Source organism: Ceratosolen solmsi, unplaced genomic scaffold (assembly GCF_000503995.2).
Source record: "Ceratosolen solmsi marchali unplaced genomic scaffold, CerSol_1.0 scaffold27, whole genome shotgun sequence".
In the NCBI taxonomy this organism is placed as follows: Eukaryota; Metazoa; Arthropoda; class Insecta; order Hymenoptera; family Agaonidae; genus Ceratosolen; species Ceratosolen solmsi.
In genome coordinates, this window is record NW_011948426.1 from 507689 (window position 1) to 535491 (window position 27803).

Below are 27803 nucleotides of genomic sequence, written 5' to 3' on the forward strand. Positions count from 1 at the left end.
GAAATTCGAATATAAGTTTGAATTCTCGTCAATATTCTTCGGCATTTATAATATATAAATTCTTTTATTTTTATTATATTTTACGTACGTTGCTAATATAATTTTATACATAAATTTATGAAAAATAGGTATTAGAATTTTTTATTCTTTAACTATTCTATTATAATGTTCATTATTCTTTCAATACCGAATAATTTCAAATTTTGTATAATAAATTAAACTTAACAATAAGTTAATATAACGGTATTATAATTATTATTTTAAAATAATTATGCATTAGAAAATGGGATTTTAAACTGTTACGACTGATATTATGACTTACATTATGAACTATTAATAAAAATCTAAATAATTTTAAAGTCCATTATAATCATATATTATTTATTTCTTTTATATCCCTTAACTAAATAATTATAAATAATCTAAATAATCTTCATATTTGTTGTTTCAATATTATTTAAAATCTAATAATATTTATTTAACAAAAATTAATCCGACTGGAAAATTATTCATTAACATATCTGAGCAAAAATATGAGTAAAATATATCAATGTATACGAGAATAGTAAAAGTTCTGATAATTAATATTAATTTAGAAGCTTACAAATATTTTTAAGAAGTACAGATTTTCTAATATATGATATTATAAAGAAATATGATTAATAATTTCATCTTTGACAAATAATTCCAACTTTTATGATATATTGTATTCAAACGTTATATATATATATATATATATATATATTTATAATATCAAGATTTAAAAAATAGATTGAATTAAAATTAATTTAATTACCGATTCATTATAAAAGCATTCATACAAAAGCATAAAAAAAATTATCTATATTGAAACAAAATTTAAGAGAAATAGATATAAATAATTGACTTGTTCAACATTATCAGCTGAAAATATAAATTAAATTTTAAATATAAAAATCTGAGTACTTGATTCTTATGAAATATTTTACTGTAATGATTATTTTTTACTTATTATAAAAATTTAAGAGATTTACAATAACTTTTCTATATAATTCAAGATATTCCAGTAAGGTTTTATCGAATCTATTTCAAAAATATTTTGTTTTTTTTTTAGTTTATTAAAATCATTATAAAAATTAAAAATAGTAGACAGTATAATTTGAAATTTCTGAATTTCTTGTACGAAAAACGTAGTTCAAACAAATGCATTAACATTTATTACTATTATTTCTCAAATACCTTTCTTATTCAATTATATATATATTCATTTATATTGTTATAAAATCGATCTATTTATTTATATTTTGTTGGATCCTGATTTACAAAGTACTTTTCGAAGTATCAGCAGATAATTTTTATTAATTTATGCTATTTTTATCGATAATTAAAAATTTTAATTTATGAATATTATTTATGAATTTATTATAGAAAAGATTTATGTTTATTGAAATCGAACTAGAAACTTATCTTACTTTTCTCATTTGCTTTAAAGTTTGCCTTATAAATCTGCTATTTCTTTATTTCTCTAATAATTTTCATTTCCTCTCAGGCTATATTTTGCTACTATTATTTTACAGTTACGTTTGCTTTGTAAGTCTTTGAATTAATTTATGATAATCTTGATATAATATTACAACTTTTCTTCATTTTTTATTTTTATTTTCGAAGATCATCAGACATTTTTTAACATTGCTTGAATGAATTTTCTATATATTTTCTGTATTTCCACGTTTTAGAATTATTCAGGAATTCCCAATGATCTGCTATTTTATCTTTACTTTTTCAATGTTTATTCCCCGCTTAAGTTTTTTATCTTTTAATATTAATATTGCTTACATATTATATTTATACTTATGTCTTCCAGATTTTTTTTTTATAATTTTGCACTTTTTAAACTACTTTGCTATCCATATATTTTTCTTATTATCTTTCTTTTAAATAAATAAGTAAAATATTTTAGAATCATTTTACAATATAAGAAATACGTTAAAGAATAAATCTATTTATTACGGGATATATACGAAAATAATTGCATATCATATTAAGTTATAATTAATGAGCAATTATTAAAATATAAAAATGTATTAAAATTTGTACGATAAGCCATTTGTACACATATTTAAAAATACACACTAGTCTATTATATTATATATAATATATTTCTCTTAATAATCCCATATTATACATTTTTTTTAATATAATAAAATTCATTATATTTTTAGGGAAGTACTTGGGTCAGCTTGTGAGCGTCGAGGACTAGACTTATCGCGCGTTGATGTAATTCTCGATACTTTTACAGCACCTTTATCTGTACATACAACCGAAACTTCTAGTCTAGGTGGAAAACATCTGCGAATAACTGGTAAGTATTTATTTTTAAATGATTATTTGTCATTTAGTTTTATGTTAACAACATAAGGATTCTCTTATTTATTTAAATTTGCAATATGAATTTATATCTTTCGGCAATAATAATTACGTTATTAAAATTTATTAAATTATCTATTTCTTATAAAGCAATTTTATTTAGAAAAACGACTACTCATTATGAAGTTACATATTTTATTAAAACTTTGTAATCAAAGACATCGAAGGTATAGAGAAATCGATGTTCAAGAATGTACTTCGTTGCGCCTCAGACACGGGATTATGGGAAATTAATAGAACCACTCCTTTGGTAATCGATTTCTTATCTCCCGATGAGATTTTCCATTATAATTGACAGTAATAAAAGAGCAGTTATGTAATTTTATAGGAGCGATGACAATATAATTCAAAAGTAAACTATCATAGGTGAAAGCCAATTGTTTTCTTTAGTTAAATATTCAGATTTGTTAACGACAATTTTCAATTATATCATCTGGCTCGTCCGGAACTTTATATAATTTACTGTATATAATTTAATTGTATATTCCGTCAAAACGAATTAAATCACAAATAAAATAATGTATTCATGTGTCTCAAGAGGTATTCAAACATTGCATATGATTGAAAAATATCAGGCTTGATGACACAACTATTCCGAGGTGCATTACTGCTTAAAATATGTATGAAATTATTTTTGAAATACTATCACAAGAATTAATACATATTAGAAGTTACAATAACGCTCATAGCAGTCATTTAATTAAATAAAATACATTAATTAAAATTATTATAACTTTAGACGAAACTTGGTATTAGTGAACACTATTAATGACACTAACATTTATTACATGTAATTAAATTTTATTCAAATGATTAATGAATTAAATACAAGAATATATAAAAAATTTGATTTTTTTTTAAATATAAATATACGTTGTTATTAATAGAAAGCTTTCACATTATAACTATCACATTTATACTAAAGTATATTGCAGTTAATCTGTATTAATTATATTTAATTAACGAAAATCAACTCAGCCAATTTTTCATGCATTTTTTGTATGATAAAAATTAGAGTTCAACGTGAAGTTAAAATCAATTCTAATGAAATCATTGCATAAATAATTGAAATTAAATGTAACTCCAATTGTGAATACATTCATTCTAACTATATAACTATCTAAATTTAATGAAAAACTTTTTTATTTCTATATAAAAAAAAAATTATTGTTATATTTACATTATATAATTACTTTTTTAAACAATTTTTGAAAGATAATTAAATTAATAAATAATTTTAAACGATTTTTTAGTGATAAGTAAATTAGGAATATTTGAATTTCATACAATTGAGTATTTATATAATGTAAAGTTTCAATGTATACATTAATTTAACAAATAATTTTGTGAACACCTATTTAATGATAGAATTATATTGGTTTGTATTAATCATTTTGAATCATATGCAGTATGTAAGTCGTAGTAATATCAAGTTGATAGAAAATTATAAAATCCGTAAATGTTATTTCAAACATTTAATCAGTTTTATAATATTTGCCAACTTTTCTAACAAGTGAATGTTAATATTATTCCACAAAATCTTACTTCTCTAGTAATCTAATATTCACATTATTCAGGTTTGTTCTAAAATGATATAAGTAGTTTATACTAGTTATGGCTTAAAACGATGCTAAATATGAGTAATCGAAGACAGTTTCCATCGGTGACTTACGTCCTTCCGCGGTAAATATATGCTTTATTTTATCAAGTATTCGTAACATTGTATCTTTGCTCAAATTTCGAACGATTTCGCACTGATTTCCCAAGTGACGGAAACATTTTTATCTTTGTCATTTAGCCTTTCTGTTTCCCTATGTGTGTGTGTGTAAAATTTTGAATATCTATGATTTATTGTAAAATCAAGGCGCACATAAATATAATATCATACTAGGTTTGCGTTTGTTTTTATTATAATTATCCAAACATTATTGCTTACCTTATTCATTATAATTAAGTGTACTCATCTATGTAAATAATATATACATAGATTTTGTATCAAGTTTTATTATTGAGAATAGAATGATACTATTTCTTTTTTATTATAAATAATATTACACATTTCATTTAAATAGTAATTAATATTATTAATATTATTAATTCATACAATAGCTTTATACGTATTATTTCCATTTTAATTTTCCTTGTAAATTTTTTTTATAATATCGATGTAAGCATTTCATTACTATATTATTATATTTTCTATATCGATAACATACTAAAACTCCAGTGATTATTTTCTTATCTTGATATATTCTTAGTTTAAAATGAAGCAACAAACATATTCTTTATGATTAATCGATATTTGATTCTACAGCATTTTTAAATTAGCTCTTTCTTAAGTTTTTCTTCATTTTTCTTGTAAAAAGTAGGCAAGGTTGTTCAACTTAACATTTATTTCCAAAACTTGTACTATATAAGTATAGCTGAACATCTATTAAAATATTTTCTATGTACACTTGCATTAATACGTTTAAAATGTAAGAATTTTTAATTTTATATTATGCAAATAATTTCTCATGTGTAATTTTTATAGTTTATATTTTTATAATTTACAGGAATAAGAAATTTAATAATATAAATTAAATTTTATATTATATCAGTATATATATCAGTTAATCAATTTAAAGTTATTAATATAAATTAAACTAAGCACATATGTATTAACATTGTAAAATATAATCTCTGATATTATGCTACACGATTTTATGAAGAGTGTTCATTTTCTTTTCTATTTATAAAAGTTTCAGATCAAATTTATCAATCTTAAACAGACTAACCCAGAAATTACAATTTTTCAGGTTATCTTTTTCTTTAGACTTTTTAATTTACTATTTCTTATAAACATTTGCTACTATACTATTGAATTCATTAAATCATTATGATAATGTGAAACAAATGTATATAAAAATTTATAGACAATACAGTGAGAATAGTATTTTTCAGTTTATATTTTTTGAAAGAAAACAACGTTCAGGCGTGTAATCTTTGCTAACATAATTTTCATAAAATTACACAAAAATTTTATTGACGATTTCTTAGTTTAGTATCTGTGTTTTAAGTATGAACATAAAGTATAATTAGTTAGGGACGTTGGATAAATTTATATACCATTTTTCAGTGTCGATCTAATTCGGATTCATTAGTAGGTATATTATACAGCGACCTTGCTTTATACGCTAAAAGTATACGAAGAATTATACATAAATTGACATCTTTATGGTAATCTGAAAAATACACATATAATTTCTCTTGCAATCACACATACATAACCGCTTGCTTTGTTATTCAGTCCCTATATACTAGTTCTTGCTTGGTTGCACATGTATCCCCGTTCCGTGCACACTTCTAATCGCATAATCAATGTAAATATTAATTTAAATATTCGAGTCATTTGAAAATATTTTAACTTTGCACATTATTTATTGTTTTAATAAATCAAGAGTAAATATAATTATTTGATGAAGATCAATTGTCTGCTAACAAAATAATATATAGGAGCATTTGTAGCTACGTCATTATGCGATTCGGTAACTGAATTAATAGTCATTCGTTAAATAATTGTCCATAATTTTGTCGATAAAATTTTATTGATAATAAGAACGCATTAAGAAAAATCGATCCATCGAATTTAGAAATATAACTGTATTACATTTTGTAATAAAATTCCTTTTACGGTAAATGATTTGAGCTTGAAGTACAAAATTGATTTTACTAATTTAATGAATCATCTTTTAAAGCTGATGTATAGTTCTTTTTTCACATGAATATATGTAATAGTTATGTATATTACGGTGTATACTTCTGAAATTGAAAACATTCGACGTCCGACTAAGGGATGAAAAATTATTTATATCTCTAATAGATTAAAGAAATTTATTATTAAAATTTATCAACAAAAATATTCGTTATAAAATTAGTTTATAAAGAACCATTTACTGATTTTAAATTTATATATTCCCTTCAAAACATAGCATAGATATCGTAGAAATGAGCAAACTCTATTATGATAGTAAATTTATTAAAATAGTTTACTTAAAACAAAAAAAAAAGTTATTTGAAAAGCAATTATCTCAATAGTTATCAATATTAATTATTCATATTTATTTCTTCATTAACTATTTGTTTTTTCTATGCTTTGTGAATGAATTGAACAACTTTATATTTTACTTTAATATATATTCTGGAAAAGTATTCAATTTTAATTTTAATAATATATTATTCCATGATGAACATTTCGTTTATTAATATATTTCTATAATTTTAATGAAACATTATTATTTTTAATAATATTTCATTAATGATTTTATGAATTAAATTAGTGTTGAAATAAATATCTGAGTTCAAATCGCTCTATTTTCTTTAAAGCTCGCGTGTGATAAAAACATGTAAGATCAAATCCATTCTACCAATTCCTATTCATATACACTGTATACATACTTATTAAAGTTTCCGTAAATTTCCATACAAGTGCTGTAGAGGGTAATCTGACGTATGTGTTACACACAAATTTTCGTTATCCTAAATGTATTGAGAAGTAAAATGATTAGTGCATTTTCATATTAAGTTATACAATCATCATATATCGAAATTTCCTATATTTTATAATTATGTGATATGTATTATTAATTTATAGATATTTATATTTATTTATATTTCTAATGAATAATTATAAACAATTTTCATAGATATAAAACTAATGTTTTCAATATTATAAAAATGTTTTTCTTTATATTTCTATTGTTACCAATATTTTATAAATAACATTATACATTTTATAATTTAAGGGAGGTTAAAAGATTTTATTATATATATATATATATATATTTTAATTTCGTGTTACTATGATTATTATTTTATGCATTTAATTAAATGCATATTATGAATATTACGACTACTTACATCGTTATTTTTGAGATTTATAATTAATGTTCATTAATAAATTAATAGGATGCAGAATTTAAATACAATATCAGATTAATTAATTTAATGAAACAAATCATAATTTCTTAAACATTAATAAGAGAATTTGGAATTTTCTTTGTTTATAAAATAAGCATTTAGTAAAATATATTTTTCATAACTTCACTTTACCAGTAAAATATCATAAATCGGATTATTCCCAATTATTCTTCCAATAACCTTTTTCAAACATTACAAATATTTGTGTTTGATAAACATTTTAATTAAGTATATTTTATTCCATATTTTTAAGAACATATTCAGAACCCTGGCGAATTGTATTTATTGCTAAAGATTGAAACATTTTAGTATTCAAAATTTACTTATTAGATATCAAAGTTTAATGTCTGATGGACATTCTGACATTAAATGAATTTGATATTGAAATTCGTTGCATTATTTGTGAGGCAATTAAAAAACCGAATACAGTTGAGTGTGCTCTTCAATATATGTTTTTGCATTGTAGTGTAGCTTCTTTAAATAATGTTAAAGTTCAAATATATGTACGATATTAAAAATAGTTACCGACATGAATATTCATTATAGCAGAAACGCTGGAGTCAACATTTTCAACGAGGTATTTTCATCTGTAACTTCTTTTTTATATTTTTAAATATTCTTAAAAATAGGATTATCTAACCAATGTTAATGCACAACTGACATTAAAATAGACGAGAAAGATACAGGTGGATAGAATGAATAAAAAAAAAAAAGAAATATGAACATTTTTTCTTCTTCTATCTTTTCTCAAGCTTTTTCGATCATTCGTAATAAAATGTAGAATAGAGATATAAGAATCCATACACATATATCACTTGTCTTTCTATTTTATCTATATACACATCTATAACAACGTAGAACTGACAAGGCATCATTAATTGAAGGCAGCATTTCAAACTCGTTGATTTTCCGTGCTCCAATTTACATTACGAAAAGCTTAATAAGAGGATTTGTCAATATCTTTATCCAAAAGCATTCGTTCTACAGAATTTTCAATTATTAAAAATATATTAATAATAAAAGCACAAATTTTATAATAATTTCGTTTAATTAAAATCATTTAGGTACGAATGCATTTTAAGGAACAATGTTAGAAATATATCAACCGTAATTTATTAAAATATTCTGAGGTTATCTTATAACATAATGATCATATTCAAATAAGAAATAGTCATTTTAAACGTTTTCTTTACCGCGAAAAATTCGCTGAAATTATTGTCATCTTTTATATCATATTATTGTTAATTTAATTTAAAAGAAATGATAAATTACGCACGTTAGCTCGAACTTACGCGCGTACACACGAACACACGCGCGCGCGCACACATACACACACACACACACATAAATCGTGGTTCTAATCACGGTGTGCTTTGTTTGCGTGGAAACTTGAAATATGCACTTGAATACAAATATAACAACAAACGTATGTCTTAAATGAAGTAGGAAATAAACATTTAAAACAATAGAAATTTGCTGGACTTGTAGCAATCGTAATAAATACTTTTTAAAATGCAACAGTATGTTATACAATAATCATTTATATAACAGCGTAATGCTGTAAAAATACAAAGTCACGGAAACTCTTAATTGAAAGAAAGAATTCATTACATTAATTTTAAAAGTCAATTAATGCGTTATTAAATAATGTATTAAAGTACATTATCAATTATTAAATATTTTTAATATTTTGTGAGTTTTTTTCTGACACATACTCAGTTTAATGTATATGGACATTGATCCATTTCATAGATGTAAGTGTAGCGCCTAAAGCAAGGAAAACTTTATATTATGTGATTTAAAATCACGTCAGGGTCTGAATATTTATCTATATCGTTGGTGCCGGATGTGCTTTCTCACGAAAGCAAGTTTTCGGAATGCAATTTACCCTTATTGTCAGGCATAGCAAAAATCCATTTCCTGACAATGCGCTCGGATGTAAATGTTTTCGTAAAAATATCCGATGCCGTGCATCGAGGTAAATTTTAATGAATTATCGTAAGAAAAACTAATTGACAATTATCAACGTTTATTCTTCATCTACAATGGATGGGTTCTTTGAATATAAATAAGTATTTATGCTTACTTATGTTGGAGCATGCAACTGTGATTGCATGTGAGTGTACATTAAAGTCTACCTCTAGACGTCTGTGCGTAAGTTTTGTATGAAAATCTTCATTACATTTACATTGATATTTTATAAGAATTAATATTTCATAAATAAGATAGAGACAAATTCAGAAACTGGCTGAATTATAATAATATTTTATTTCTAGTACAATTTTATTTATTTATTTTTATTTATTTATTAAACAATATAATTTCATGAAAAATCAAAATAATAAACAATAAAATTTAATCTTTTCACGTCCATAAATGAGTAAAATTTATAATTACAAGCTTTTTTAAGTAGCTTCTATATTATTAAAAATTTTAATGAATTTTTATATATCTGGAATGGAAAATCTATTAAAATAAAATTTTAAATAATAAACATAAAAAAAATTTATTTGCTAAATTTCCGAAAATATATAAAAATATTTCAAGTTCTTATACGCAAGCAAGAAATCTTAAAGAAAAAACATTTTTATTAAAAAAACTGGTTTATTCGGTCGGAAATTATTCTCTGGGTCTTTCATTTTCGCGTCGAATGCTTTCCTAACCGAATTTCCAATGTCTACGTATTTTTTTATTCAAGTTCCCCTTATACCGTAATATTAGAGTCTCATGTTTTGCTTCTACTCTTAGTTTGACTAAAATTCTTATTACTATTCCTTAATTACTATCATGTTTTCATAAAACTTTAATTTTTCTATGACATATATGCATTACGAATGCTATTTATCATAATTTGCAGTTGATATATTGGACAAGTGTATAGCGATTATGTCGTTTCTTCATCGTCATTTATATTTATTAAAATTTATATAATTGGAAATTAAATATTAATATATATTATATAATTGTTTTTAAATTCCTAAATATTATGAAAACGATTAAATACAATTCAAATACAACATTTCAAAGTGAAGTAACGTATTGAACTACGAATTTATTGAACATAAATTCGTAATCTTGTTAATTTATCATCTCAGACAAATTCTAAGAAAATTAATTTCACAAGCATATATATTATCTTTTAAATATTATATAGTTTAATGTACATATACGTTCAATTAATTTAACACTTAACAATAAGAAAGTGACATAATTCAATTAGTGCCAATAATTCAAATAATATATGATAAAAAAATGTCTACATTAGTTTCATTAAAACAACTACACTAATAGATTTCGAATAATAGCTCTCGTGAGATATAAGAAATTCAATCTTTATATTTATAGATTTAAGTTAGTGAAAATTATTAAATAATGGGCTAATAAGGATTTTATTAATATAACAATACACAAACGTTTTATATTTCATTTTAGTCAAATTTATTGACAAATAAAACATTTGCATTTGCACGTACTCATTTTAATATAGCCATTGACAGTTCAAATATTTTATAATTATGATAATATAATAGCACAAATGCAGACTGGATTGAGATTTTTTGTATATAGCTTTAATATATATATTATTGTTTAAGAATCTCGTAAAAATGCTTTAGAATTAAAATATTTTCTATCGAATTAACGAACTACAATATATATATATATATATATATATATACAGAATTTTGTAGTTTTGGTTCTAAAATTTATTATATTTAGATTAATCTAGCAATTCAGTGTACGAAAGTTTCATTTATTGGAATGATTCAATAAAAAATATCCTATACATGACAAAATGAAATAAATACGCTATTTTATTGAAGGCGCGTTTAATACATGTAATGATAGATTTCTCGAACAATAATTTATTTTAAAATATTATAGTTTATAGTTTAAAAGTTAATACTTCAAAAATGTACTGAAATATTATTTATATGTTTTATTGTAGCAAAAGATGAAAGAACGAATTCGAGATCAGCAAGCCAAAGAAGTAGTCACAACGTATCATTTCGAAAAACTGGAGGGGTAAGTTACGAAAATTTCATTATTTTTTAACGAAACACGTGTTTATATTCGTAGTACGAATATTAAATAAATATTTTGACAAAATTATAATAATGTCGATGTGATATTCCAATTTAAATATATATATATATATATATATATATATATATATGTATGTATATTTATTTATTATTTATTTATTTTCATATAAATTTACCAATAACAAAATCAGTTCTAGTAATTCATTGCTTTTATATAACACCTGTTCATTTAGTAGATCAGACCTATTAAAAAGTACCAATAATTAAAATACGTAATAATTATTTCGTTGTTATGAAAGGGAAATGAGATCGTTAATCAAAGCAGTTTGATAAGTTTTCATCAAGATGACATACACCAATACATGTAGATTTTCATAAAACAAGGCGGAAAAAGAATTAGCCACCATCAAATAAAACGAGAATAGTTTTGTGTTACGTCAAACGATTCCCTAGCGTACTTTGTACTTTATACTGTGCCTCTCAATTTACGTATACAACGCCATCTTTTGTCTTCATAGAAGGGTTTTGTTGTCCCACATGAGTCTACTTTTCACTCTATCGTGAATCGTCAAGAAATATAACGAAGGGGTCGAGGCTGAACAATCAAAGTAAAAGTAAAATAATACAACGGCCTAAAAGACGTCTAGAATGACTTTGAACATAATTGAGCTGGCACTTCCCTCATCATATATGATTTTAACAACATAATTAATAGAAATCAATTTAAGTCAGCTTAGTTTATTTAAATTATTTATTAAACATTCCGCATTCTATATTGTTTGTAATTTCATAAGGAGATAATATTGTAGTAAGTAGATATCGATTTTAAGTTTAGCGCAACTTTGCAGTATATAAATTTGTGACTTGTTCATATTTCTCTTTCTAAATTCAGTTCTTAGCTTTCGATTGTCAAGATTACAAAAAGAATAATTATCCAGTTATTTATAATGCTCCAGATTAAATAAGTGCTAATTTAATAAATATTTGGTATTAAAGCATATGAAATACGTATATTCGTATCCTTACTAACAAACTGGTCCTTAAATATTTGAAAAAGTGAAGGTGTATTAAGAATATCAATAAAACCTTTAATATTATTTTGTGAAGAATGCTAGTTGCTCATGATGCTTCTAAAAAAAAGTAAATACATATTTTGCCAAAGATTTATTTATTATATATAGGAATTACAAAATCAAAGCTACTGCAGATCAAACTAATGTAATGAAATTTGTACAATAAATAGTCTATCATAAATAAAAAATAAAAATGATTTCTATAATTATGTATATAAATTAAAAATTCTTATGAAATTTACAGTTTTATTAATAATTTTTATTAAATTATTAATCAATACCGTTTCCATATTTTTTCTATAATTAACATATCTCATAAATTATAAGTTTATATCTAAATTAATAAATCTATTGTTTTAAAATAATTAAACAATTTATCAAAAAAGGATCTATATCATTAAACAGATGATCATTAAATAGTTGATGCAGATATCCATACATTTTCTAAATTCCGTATAAATTTTTCCCATTTTATTAATTATACACTCATCGTTAATTGTAACATATGAAATCTAATCTACTGGAATTTCTATGAAAATCAATCTTTTCTATCTATGCGATTTACTTTATATTCGGCATCATTTTCTTTTAATTATCTTCTTTAAAATTATATAGATTCGATATATTATTCATTATACTAGCATTAATGATATATTCGACAAGTATAAAAACCATCATAAGCTAATTGAATTGAAGCATTCTTTTATATATTTTTAAATAGCTCATGTTTTCGATATTTATTAATTGAAAAAGATTTAAAAAATAGTAAATAAAGTTTTTAGTTAAAATAAAAAATTTACGCTTTTTGATTAAATTAACTTTTACAACTTATGTTTGAAACTTTATATGCAAACAAAATTTTCTGTAAAATTTTGCATATAATTATTAATGTTTATTTCATTTATTCATTAACCTATTTTATTTCTTTATTAGTAGATGAATATAATATGCTGAACAAATATCTTTTATTAAATATTAAACATATATCATTAAATCTTTTATTTCTACAACCATATATGCTTTAACTAATAATAAGTCTTACCTACTCACCTAAATTAATCTCTACAATCGATAACTTTTACATGTTCATTGCTTTAATCGAAAATATCAGTGATAAATTAGATCTAATTTTGATCGTGGATCTAACCACTTAAATAACGCATGATTTTTATGATCCACTTTATATTTTTCGCAAGTATCAAGAACATAATTTGTGTTTTTTTATCTTAATTGTTTAAAAAATTTATAATAAATTTTAATAGCATTAGTTATTCTTGAAGCTTATTTTGAAAAATTCATTAGATTATGCAATTTACACTAATCTTATATTTTATTTTGTATTTTCTGATCCGGGAATTGTCTAAACCAAGCAAATATTAATGGGATTCCACGTTAGCCTGGTTTTCAAACAGAGTTTTTAACATATAATTACAATGTTATATTAAATATAATGAATATAATATAATACAAAATATAATAAATTTCTGGAAAATACGTTAATACGCTTTATAAATATATATAGACATATAACTATACACAATATATTAATATTACAATAAATTATTAATAGCAAGAAGTTTTTCAATACGTACATATTCATAAATCGTAATAGAAGGTAATACAATTTAATCTGATAGCATAATAATCATTGTTAACATCTATTTAATTGATTTGTTTTTTTTTGACAAGAATGTCAACGGTTTTTTCAATCGCGCCAGTTTCTTCGTTCTATCTTCTCGATTGCTCGCCTATTTTTCTGTTGCTTTAGTACTTCTACCTACTTTTTACAGCAACTGACTCATATATTTCTTTCTTATAGATTTCATTAAATAGAATATGGAAATCTGTCAATCGATAGTTTACCTATACCAACGTTCTTGGTATTGAAAGGTTCAAGTATTATTTTTCTAAATTTTATCTTATTCGGACATTCAGGCATTTGATACATTTCAACATATTTGTCGAAAAGACACTTTTCAGTTACAAACTATATTTTACATAATTGCAGCAAAATAATAATTTGTGTCTATTTTTCTAAATTATTTCTTTAAATATTAGTACATCTGATTTGGTGCACTAGGTAATCTTATATATCTGCTCATATAATTCTTCATTCTTTTACTTCTTAGTATTACCGAGTTAGATTTATCATGATCTACTTGTAGGTCGATCAATCAATCACGATAAACTATATTCTGAAGTTAGCTTTCATCTATAAATGTATTTTTTCGGGGATCTTCTAGAAGTACGGGAATTCAAATTCTGAAAATGGTTATTTGCGATAGTAAGAAATTGCATGTTTATTCAAAATATTGGCACGTCATTCATTGCCTTTTTCTTTCATGTTCTATAAATACTTCTTATTGCTATTATCAAATGCTTTCATTACTTAAAATAATAATTAATGTATCCGTAAACTTATTCGAATAATTTACGTATTACTATATTATAATATGCATTCAGAATATTCATCCACTAAATTTCTTTTGAATTTAGATAAATGAAAATAATTAAGTTATTAGGCTTGTTATATATAGATTGAAATATATAAAATTTTATCTTATTCTTTAATGTTGATTACAGAGCCTATTCATGATTTCATTATTAAATGATTATTCTAGTATATATATATATATATAATACATTGTTTTCAAAACATAATATAACAATAAGATCATAGAAAACAAATGAATACATTTCACACTATCATAATTGTTCATAAAATTGAATTTCATTTAATTTTATATAATTATTTTATTTTTAAATAACGAATGAATTATGCGTAATTTGTAATTATTTTACATTCATTTATTGATTATCTAAATTAATAAAATCGATTATATCTATGAATATGTATATATGATAAATTTAAATATATATAATGTAGGTTAGGAGAACTTAGTCTGTAGAACAATTATTTAAAAATATTTAATTATTAGATTTTAAGATATTTAAGAATTATTTAGAATATTATTAAAATTTTATTTATAAAATGTTGTTTTGTAATTTTTCTGATATCAATTATGTTTTCATACAGTTGTATCCTTTATTTTGTTTAAAATGTTTATTAATATGTCATTAAAATAAATCTATTTAGTAATCTAATACTGTTCAATTATAATTATAACAAAATATTTTATAATTGTTTAACCATGTTTACTTCAATAAGGTTCTACTTTCTTTTCGACTCTCTTCCCTTTCTCTTTCATCGATTGCATTCCCCTTCTCTATATTCCCTACAAATTTCACTTTCTTCGGTGGATAAAAGTTTTATCAATCGATTAAAGTATGCACTGTAAAAAGAATTGCATAATATAAAAACTCCTGAGACTTTCACAAATGGACATGTACTATACAGAGTGTTGTACTAATTTTTTTAATAACAATCCTTAATCGCAATAAAATTGTAGAAAACCAATATTTTTATATGTAATTGTCCATATAATAAAATAGTAAACAATACGTAAATTAAAGTGCTATATATGAATATATAAATAATATTTGTCATTAGTTATATATCTTAGTAATCAATCAAATATGAATTTTTCTTACTCCACTTTATATTCACATAAAATAGAAAATTTTAAATATAATTAATTTCATGAAGTAAGTTAATTTATCAGATAACTACAATAATAGATTTTTCGTTAATTCAATTTGCTTTCTTGATTAAATAGTTTATTAAAGAAATGTATTTCATTAATAACAATATTTAAAACATAATCTATATTTTATTATTTCAGAAATAATTTAAAAAATTATTTAAAAAATATATAATGTAATTTATAAACATTAACGTTGGTATTAATTTCTCTAATATAAATAAATTAGAAATTTATTTTACTTAGAAATTCATATATTCTACAAATTTATCATTCTATAATCTGCTATTGCTTTCTTCATTTTTTATTTAATAGTCAAATTGAATTTCTATTTAATTGAATAATTAGATAATGTTTTAAATATTTTTTATGTTTACTTAAAATAATATACATAATATATTATAATATATATTACTAGTTGAGAAATAATAGTATTTAAAACAAATTATATAACTTTTGATTTAAATAACACTAATAGATACTTTAAAGATTATAATTCTTTAAATAATCATAAATGTAAATAATTTGATAGTTTAACATTATAAAAATGGCTTGGTAACGTGTTTGGTATGTCAAGATGTCACTGCATTAATGCTCAGGCAGCACAAAATAAAAATAAGTAATTCTGAAATATGTATTGGGTATAAAATTCAGTTCTTACAATTTTCATTCAGTTGGTTAGAATAAATTAGTTTTAAATTCGAATGAAAAAAAAATGGCGATAGATTTTTGAGTTTATATGCCCTTTATAAAGAAGTATTCTGCATAAACATACAAGATACTAGTTTTAAATTTCATTTGAAAATAATAAATAAAATATATTCTATTATTATTTTATTTCCTTTAAATTTTATCAAATTTCTGATTTTAAATAAACATTTGAATTTAAATATATTTAAATTGAATACCGTTAACAAAATATATAAATTATATAAATTAAAGATAAAGAACTAAAGGGTAAAGATACTACTAGAATTTTTCATAATGTCTCATTTTCTATTAAAAAACATGTAATTTATATTCGGAGAAAAGATTTTAAGAAAAATTTACCAATTTTTAAGAGATAACTAAGGAAACAATGAGCAGACTTTGTTCGATTTACTAATTCATTATTTTAACTATTTAACAATAAAATATACCTGTTACTTAGATGATAAATGAAAAAGAGCAAGAGGAGTCTCGAATTAATAGTTTCTCTTGAGTAATCAACACACGCATACACACACGCGCGCGCACACAGACAGACAAACATATTCACAAAAACGTAAATAATATAAATAAACATAAATTGATTAAACCTTAATTTTTTTAAAAAATGATTTATATTTCATAGTGTAAAGATATGAATAAGTAATCTTGAACTCAAACTAACATAAAAAGAGACGATATTCAAAATGCTGAGTACCATGTCATTTAAAATAAGAAAACTATATTAATTCAAGTATTTTCTCATGACACCAAGAAAGGTATTTTCTCAAGATTTACGATCAACTTTTAAACCTGATCATTCGTTCAACATGCAAGAAGTGTCAGTTAGATGACGAAGGAGAAATCGCTTGATCAGCTAAGCTTAGAATATGTGGGACCAAAATCTCAATTCAAGGATGTCATTTTTCACTACAGTTATAACATTGCTTAAAATTGATCATTATTTTTGCGATTATATTTTAAAAATAGTAGTTTCCTATTTGCCAAATTATCTTGAACTAAATCCAAGACAATTTGAGGATCGGAGCATACGTAATTTTAATGGAACAGCTACATAAAACAACTGTTCCTTATTATATCTGTAAGAATTTTGTTTCCAATTTTTTTTATATATCGTGAACTCACAATATTTTGGTTTAATAAATATCACCACATAAAAATGTTAATATAAATGATAAAATTATTCCCTGTATTCAAATACCTAATAATTCTAGTTTTTGTGAAAGATGCTTAAATTATGTGTAAACTTTGAATGAAATTTCGTATATATTTGAGAAATTACTTCCTAACTAACTATAACTAAAACTACAAATTATAAATGACAGATGCAATTTTATAAATTTTTTTTTTATTTATTTATAGGAAAACATAAATATGTATCACATTATTATTCTGTAAAACAAGGACTCCTTGAAGAGAAAATACTTAGCTTATTCGGTCGGAAATTATTCACGAGGCCTTCCGTTTTCGCGTCAATACATTCTCAACTGAATTACCGATGTCTATACATTTCATTATTCAAATTATCTTTATATTGGAATCTGCGCAAAATCAAATCGTCGTACAATATCAAGTACTTGAAATTATACTTACTTATATATAACAGATTCTGTATTGAAAATGTACAGGTTAAATGAAAATAGATAGGCATTAAATATAAATATATAATTCAAATATAAAATAAAATTCAAGTAATAAGGATAAACTTTATATTATAAAAATAGATTAATAAAAATACTTATTTAAGTATAATAATAATATATGTTTTAAAAAAATATAAAAGTTCATGTAAAGTACACGCAAAATAGAAGTATGATTTTTTAATAATTTGCAAATATTGAAAATATTGAAATATTTCTTAGAAACTTTTTTATTTTAAACTGTACATGCATTACTGTCTGCAAATTACATATCGTGATATTAATCGATCACTAATTATCTTCTATCCTTTAAATATCTAGTTTCTTATCTTATTTGTTATTTCTAAAATTTAGAGTATATTCTCTCATCTGATCTCAGAAAAAAAAATTTCATCTGTTTTATAAAAATCAAAAAAATATAAAAAATTCTGTTTTTATTTCATGTCATTTAAAAAGAAAAGAATAGATTCCTTTCAAAATAATTACACTACTTTATATTTAAAATTCAATTACAATTCTTAGATAAAATAATTAACATAATTAAATAATAAATTTACCTTATATTATGGAATAAAAATTCTCTTAACAATTATAAATAAATAATAGAACAATGTCAGTATGTATGTAATTATTTAAGAAGCAATAGAAGTTTTTAAATGAATAAATGAAAAAAAATAAAATGTATATACACAATCTTATTAGTGAATATTATTAATATCTTTTATTATAAATGATAATATAATATCAATGATTTACTAACCATTATTATTAGAATGATTTTCTATTTATCTAATAAAGTTATTTTTTTTTGCATAATTTTTTTCGAAAAATTTTGATATAACGATACAATTATTTACGCAATTTTATTTCAATAGAATTTTAATTATATATCATACGATTTTTCATTGTTTTCAAACTTAAATAGTTGAATGACAGGAAAAGGAAAAACGAGAGACAAAGCGTAAAACAATAAGAGTTATAAGCCATATGAAATTTTATGCAGGTAGATCATGAAGTTCACGTAATTCAATATTTTCGAAACTTTTTTTGTACTCAATTTTGTTGCTCAGATATCAAATAAAATAATTTAACTATAACAATAATTTATTTATAGAAATTTTCTTTAATACACTTGAATTTTTATAAACTTATAGAAATATAAGATACATAATTAAATTTAAATTCAAATATTAATAACCAAATTATAATATATAAACAAATAGAATTAAAAAAATAAACTGTTTATCGATACTGTAATTATCGTCATTCGTTATAATAATTATTAAATAAATCGACATAAAAAATGACATTAAATTAGTATTTTACATGTATACCAATGCCATGGCATTTATTCTTATTTTATTCACTAATTAAATGAAGTTTTCGTAATTGAAATCCAATAATTATTCATTTACGTTATTTATATGCTTTACGCTATTATTATACAAAATTTCAATCATATAATTCATTAGGTACTGCATATATGTGATTACTACATGTCCATTAGTACGTCTTGCTTCATTAAAAACAGACAATGTGATTGTGGAAGCCATGTAAGTCTGTAAAATTTACTTAGCGATAGTACTTCCAATATATTGCAACTTTTATATTTTTCTCTCTGTTAAATATGCTAAGATTACCTATTTATACTAATTAAGTATTTATTATTCTCATAAACAAATAATTAGAATAAATTTTTGAATTCGATATAGATATGCTATTTTAAAAATGTTTATACCAAAGACCGTGCCAAAAATAAAAATTACTTTTACAATTAAGACAAATTTTTATTTTTCAGTTCAATGAATATATTTCAATCTATTATAATATAAAAGAAATTATTTTAATAATTGTAATAATCTCATGTAATGGACCGATATCTTAAAATTTTCAGCACTAGAATTACTATTCAATTTGAAATATGTAATACGCAGTTTTATTATAGAAAATATTGAAATTCATCATGAATGCTTGAATAAATTTTTAGAATTTTACGAATTTAATAGTTATTCAGATTTTAATAATTACTCCATAATCCATTTATTCACAGAATTATAAAAAAATTAATTTTTTATTTTACCAAGTAAATGATGTGGATAAAACACAAGAGTCTCATAATCTTGCGAAGTCGACATGTGAAGATAGTAATAATTCAAATCTCCCAAGATTCATAGATTGCTAGAAATTAGTTATTAACATTATTAATTATAATTTCTTTCATAACACTTTTTATATTCGACAAGAGCTAATTGTACTGTAGAAATAGTTAGAGGCTGAGAATTTATGATTACGGTGAGGGAATTAATATTTTATAAATACATTCTTGAGAATGAACAATTACTATGCTTACAAATTATAAAATCCACAACGTTGACAAAAAGTATTTAAAATTTTCTTTATTAATCCTTGCGTCAGAATATTTACTTACATTACTGATTGAATTAATCTTTTATATTGGTTAACAATATAATTTCATTATCGTTGGTTCATAAACCGGTAAAAAATGCAATAATGATTTATTTATATATAACAAACCTGGAAAATCCGTTATTGCTTCCTACACAGTAAATCTAAAGCTACATTGGATATTGCACGTATACCGTAGGAATATTGAGTTATATAACATTGCAAGACATCATCCCTCGCATATAAGGACCAATAAATTTATAGCTCGAGTGCGCATGCTCGATTTTAGTGCCGAATACAGGCAATGCTACGAACGAGTATCTAAAGTGCACTATATCATTGTCAGTCGTTATGACTCGGACGTTTAAACCCGCATGTCTTGTACTCAACTTTTCTGCGCCACGTTACGAATATTCAACTGAGTGCACATTTAGCTTTAAGCATCAATTTCACGCCACACGTGCTCATTCGGATTTCTTTTGCTTCGTGCACGTTTTTGTTCATTGTCGCCTGCAGTCTGAACAGTTTTTTTATAATTCGCACTTTATTCGGATGGTGCCTTTACTGTGCAGAGGCGCAATTGTTCTATGAATCGCCATGTATGACGAAATTAAAGCAAAATTTGAACTCGTCACCTTGTTTGAACGTTACGCTTTACTTTGTAATCCATTGATTCGGAAAAAATTGATGAAAATACATATTAAATCTCAAGGCTAAGATTTTTAAATTCAGATTACCTTATCACTTATTGATAACATAAAAAACTACTGATAATAGAAATCAGTTTAACATTCTAGTAACATAATAGTACTAGTATATAATGAGAAGAAATTTATCCATTTGTATAATTACTTACATAATTTATCTGAATATAATATTTACTAATATGTATAATATGTACATTATAATAGGTGTACACGCATTATTCTCATAAATAATAAAATCAAAAATCAATTCAAAGGCTAATTTAAAATACGTAATAATTTTATTTGTAAATGTTCAGAATGAATAAGAATAAACGTTCATTACTTTTGTACTCTTATGGACATAGCTTGGACAAAAGTTTCAAATATACAATGATAGTAATAATTCATCCTTTTCTATATTTCATCTTATAATTATAATAAATTTATTTTAATCTCTAATACTTTAATCATAATCTAATTTTGTATTCAATAATTTCTTGCGCAAATAAATTGTTTCATATATACTCATTTAGATACATAATTTACTGTCAGATGTATCAATTAGAAAAAAGTTCACACTTGTCAGTTTGGATAAGTCACGAGTAAAATGGCAAATTAAATTGTCACTCCAATTAATGATTTATAGAATATTTAGAAATACGATCAAATTTCAGGAAAATAATACATAGAGAAACTGAAAATATAAAGAATTTAAAAAATTTTAAATTATTATAATTTAAACATTCTTAAAACATGAAAAACAATTATAAGCTTCCTTTACGAATTCGATTGAGTAACATAATATGTATAATAATGAAGAGCTCAAACATGAAATGGAAGTATCCAAGCATAAAAGCTTAATAATTTATTCATAAATACAGTTGAATTTCATTTTATGCTATCAATTATAAATTTAAGTGTAAAAAATTACATTAAACTTCTGTTGTTATATAAATTCTTGATTTTGTTAAATAATTAATAATATGAAAATTCCATAACTATAAAAATTGATGAAAAATAGAAATATCATTTCAGGTATAATGTATTTAATGCATAAAGCTGGTCAATTTTTAAACCAACTTTAGGACTAAGATATTTTTAATTTTACTAACGCATATTTTAATAACGCACTCAGATATTTAACTTGATATTAAATAATAAAACATTGGATTTGCTTGTACATTCAATGCACAAGTTTTCCATAAAAGATCATTTATGATAATATTGAACCTTATAATCGAAATTTTACAGATGACACATTTCAATAAGTACTAATTTAATTATCATAATGGCTGACCATCCTAGTAAATTTAGATGTTTTTGAATTTATAGCATTTACAAAATTATCTAAACTATTTGAAATAAAATTAAAAAATATTTTCAATAGAATGAATTTATGGACCTTTTTATGAATAAAATGCTGATAATTATGACGATATGTCATAAGGAGCACAAGACATTTTTGTGTATTTTATAAATTTCTGTATAGAATAGTAAATGAATAAAAATGTCCTACTTAGTATTATTCTATCCAAAATATATTATCACTAACTAAATCTATCGTATTTACGTCCTTATTATCTTTACATATCTATAATAATGTAAACGTCTTGCACATTTCAATTTCATTTCATTCTTCATTAGAATTGCAAGTCTATCAGAATTTGAACTACCTATTTTCCAAGCCGTTTTGAATTATAAATATAATTGAAAGATAATCACATTATTAAAATTTAATTCCATTTAATGAAAAATTAAAAGTGAATAAAAGAAACTTATTCGGATTTTGTAATTCACAACAATTTCCTTAAATTATCATTATCAGTCTTAAATTATCATATCAGTCTTCCAATATGATATTATAAATCCAAATTCTCTAATAAATTAATCTGATGATATTTTGTCTCCTAAATTTAGAATAAATTATATTCACATCATAAATATAAAGGACTTTAGTGTGCCAGTTATTTTATTTATTCGTAGAAGTACGATTCGATAGAAGTTAGTTTATTTTGTATCTTGAAAATGATCTTTTATCATAATGAACTCCGAGTAAATGTAAATAAAATGAAATCTACTGATCTTATGCTCTTACCTTTATCTAAAAATTAACTACCTTTCCACAAATCGTCATCAATTTCGAAAATCAATGATACAGAATGAGATGGTCAAATTCAGATACATAAAGCAAATCTAAAATATTCTTACGATAGAATGGAGAAAAGTCTGTAATTGTACTCAACATAAGATAAAAAATGTCTCTTTTGAATCGACATCGACTTGCTTTCTCATCACTTGTAGCGGAGTTCCCGTTTTTCAATTGGAAAGACTTATTCAATCATTCTTTTCCACCTACTCTGTTCTCACGTAAAACCCCTTTATACCTTATCCAGCCAAAATCGTGATCCATTGTGTTTTGAATACTGATTTCCAACTAATGTGATACAACGAAAAAAGTTCCTTCATTATCATTATTATTAGTTGCAATTTTACTAAATGTATAAATTATAAAATATTAATGCATAATTGAGGATATAAGTAAGAGTTCTATTTAAATTTCACTACAAATTATTACTAAGTGTTTTAAAATAAAATATACCATACCCATTCATTAATAATATATTAATCTTCAAGACTATAAGCACATTCAATACATAGCGAACTGATTAGAAAGTTATAATCTATCGAATTCTGATATGTAATTGTAGATACTAATTATGTCCAAATAAATATGTAAATAGATTTCAAAATTGGATTAATAATTCCATAGAAATGAACTAAATGGAGTTTTATCATAAAATTCGTAATTGACATGGTGCGTCGATTATGTAACCAATTAATATTTTCTCTTTAAATATCTAAAATTCAAACTTATGAAGAAAGTTTCGAATCTTGATTTGCATTTTAACGAAACATTTATTGCAATAAATAATATAAATTTTCAGATATTTCATTTTTCGAATCAATTGTCCGTTTACTTTGTACCACATATTTATTTACTATTTAAATAAAGTTTGTGTTCACTTAACCAAATAAAATAGATGCGAATTTTCACATGATACTTTTATGTTTATTACTCGATGTTCTTTACATATTCATGATAATTGATCACTTGTATTTACACAATATTTATTTATGCTTATTGAGAGAAAAGAATGTGGAACGAATAGAAAATTTATGAGAACAAAAAACAAAACAAAAAACAATAGCAAGAATCAGAAAATTTTCAATAGGCTAAGATTAAGGAACCGAATGATTATTTGATAATATTCAAAAAAATAAACTCGATCGAAGGTACATGCCAACTCCAATTCCCCTCGCATATTTATGTTGCCGAAATATTTGAAATATTGAGTAACCATTATTCCAAATATATATTATAATAAATTTTTAAATTTGTCATCGATTTATATTAATTCGATACTGCATTGTTTTAGTTTAAGCTTTAAATAAGATATTTGCAGATACCGACTGCTTTACAACATTACCCATGATTATATAATTTTTGTATTAATTTATTAATCGGTACGGTATATAAATTATGCAATTATGCAGTTCTTTTAATCGTTATATTTAACCAGCTACATTATTCCAAACCCAACAATTGATATGTTATAATAAAAGAATAATTGTCTGATAATATATTCAAATGTCTTACTATTGTCCACAGAATGATGGATGTACTTTATTATATTCAATTAGATCATTGGCGATAAATATATCACCCAGATATATATCAACATAATATACCGATTATCAAATTACTCTTTCAGTTGATTATTGATTAATAACATTACTCCATATATATATATATATATATATATATATATATATAATTCACGTACGTTATAATTGGCTAGACTAGGTAGTTGGTAATTTTAGTCGTAATTAGAAAATCTACTCGTCTTAATGACAAAAAAATCTAATTAATTCGCTAAATCAAGTATAAGCTTTAATAGAAATAAACTACAATTAAAAGAAATTACTTTTTTAAAAGTATGAATTTCTTTTTCTACGCGAAAAATTGAAATTACAAAATTCATAAGTATCGCAGCCAATTTAGCTGGGCTATTTTCATATAATACTCGTCTTTTAAGAAGATAATCATTTGCAAGTCAAGTAGAATCGTGGAATACGAGCAATTATAACGTAACATAACAATAGTGCAACATCCCCTAACCCGTGCAATCGACGTCGACTTCATTAAACCAAGTGCCTGTCCTTATCACTGATTTCCTCGGCTCCAAACAATGAAATCGCCTCCCTGGCTGTTTTTACCCGTTGTCACGCCTCTCTCATCTCAAAGTGCGGGACGCGGGCGTTGACAATCCCCCTTCTTAAATAAAGCCGTTTCCCACGATTACGAGGGTCGGAGAAGACGACTTGACAGCCCGGGATCGCAATCGATAACCCGTTAATCCCAGCCATCCAGAGTTACAGAGGCAGGAGCGGACGCTTCTTCAGCGTCTCGACCGAGGACTCGAGCGTTGACTCGGACGTGGGTGCGACGGCCGCGGCGGCCCTCGCCTCAGCGAAAGGCTCCGCCGGACTCAAAGCGAGCAAGCAGCGCTGGAGCGGCTTCTTCACCAACACCAAGGGCACCAAGATGGAGTTGCTGGTCGAGCAGCTTAACGGCTACACGAAGCATGGCGTGCCAAGGCTACCCGAAGCGCAATTGTCGCACGAGCTCGCGGTCAGCGAGGAAGGTACTGTATCGCTTTAACGTCCTAAGCGAATAAGTTAGATGGGCCGGAGGGGCGGGGAGGGGGGGCACAAGTTGCAAGAGAGTTGTCAAACACCTCTCTGGACAAATCTGGTCCAGTTGATGTGATTTATGATATTGAGCAGGTGCGCCGGGCTTGACGGATGTATGTTTTAAGGGCAGACATGAGACTTTGTAACAAAATAACAACAACAATAACTATAATAATAATAGCAATAATAATAATAATAATAATTACAATAATAGTAATATTAATAATAACAGTATAAATGAATGATCAAATGTTTCATTTCTTGTAATAGAACCTGGCAATCATTAATTTGCCATCTATAGAAAAATTCTAGTTTGTAATTATTCAAGCTATATGTCGTATTAATATTTTCCCAATCGACCGCAGCTTTTTATTCCTTAATCGACTATAAACATATGTGGGTATTACTTGCATCATTGACTGCTAAAAAATTACGAGTAATGGAAATGGGTAATTAGCCTCAAAACCCGAACGCTTACATTATAAACCAAATATTCGTCGTTTAAAAATAATGAGAAATTATACGGAATAAATATAAAATTCAACAAAGACGTGAGACTGTATTCGAAAATATCTTGAAATAAATTTTAACGAATTTAGGGGTTACATTAAATATAATAACGTTAAGTTAGATTATTTCTATTCTGAATATTAATCGTATACTGTATCCTATTAAGAACTAAATGCTTAAACGTACGAATAATATAACTCAGCAGCCATCTTATAAATTCAATATTTAAAATAAATACAACTTTGATATCCTTTTTAAAATGATAAAATTTATATTTTTAAATTTGGATGTCATTAAATTAATTAAAATATCTGCAATAAATTTCAGGTCATAATATCATTGTCGCTACTAAATCTGAACAGAAATATTCTTTTTGCTTCATCATTTATTTTCAATCCGATTAAGCTGATGATTTTTTCCACTATAAGCATAATAATTATTCTCTATTTTAATTGTATTGCACGAATATCTTCAAAGATACTTCAATAAAATAAATTACTTAAATTTTTAATAAAATATTTTTTAAACTTTAATTTAGAATATGAATTATTTGCCAATTGCACTTATTACAGCGTGTAATGGATATTGTTAAATATAACAACCTCAGTGGTTTTCCGAGTATTTCTGTAAATATTAATTATATTTATAGATAAATTAATTGAATAATTTAAAATAGCTTATTGTCCAAAAATTTCAACAACCATTTAAAACCTAGAATTTTACATATTAATTTTAAATAATCTCGAATTTTTTCATAAATATGTGAATAAAGTTTTCATTAAATAAATCATGAATGCAAGTGAAAGGAAATATTGGAAAAAATAAAAAGTAGAAAACAAATTTTCTGTTAAAACTTACTTTAATCAGCATTATAACTTTATTTTAATTTGAAGAAAAAAATATAAATATCTTTCTTTACAATATACTTACGTCTTTGTTGCTGAAAATTAAAACAATCCTGCGTTCTTTTGTCCACAACGAATAATTCGAATACTTATATTTAACTTTATCGTAC

At 23.9% G+C, this 27803-nt stretch overlaps 1 protein-coding gene across 3 annotated transcripts in view; it reads left to right on the plus strand.

Moving 5' to 3' along the window:
• The window catches only part of LOC105363067 (pleckstrin homology domain-containing family G member 5-like), an 82454-nt gene that overhangs the window by 33050 nt on the left and 21601 nt on the right, over nucleotides 1-27803 (plus strand). For all 3 annotated transcript variants that reach the window (XM_011500640.1, XM_011500641.1, XM_011500643.1), the window contains exons 4-6: nucleotides 2202-2341; nucleotides 11312-11388; nucleotides 25956-26229. In XM_011500640.1, coding sequence (XP_011498942.1) covers nucleotides 2202-2341; nucleotides 11312-11388; nucleotides 25956-26229 — 491 coding nt within the window. The remainder of the gene's footprint in view (nucleotides 1-2201; nucleotides 2342-11311; nucleotides 11389-25955; nucleotides 26230-27803) is intronic.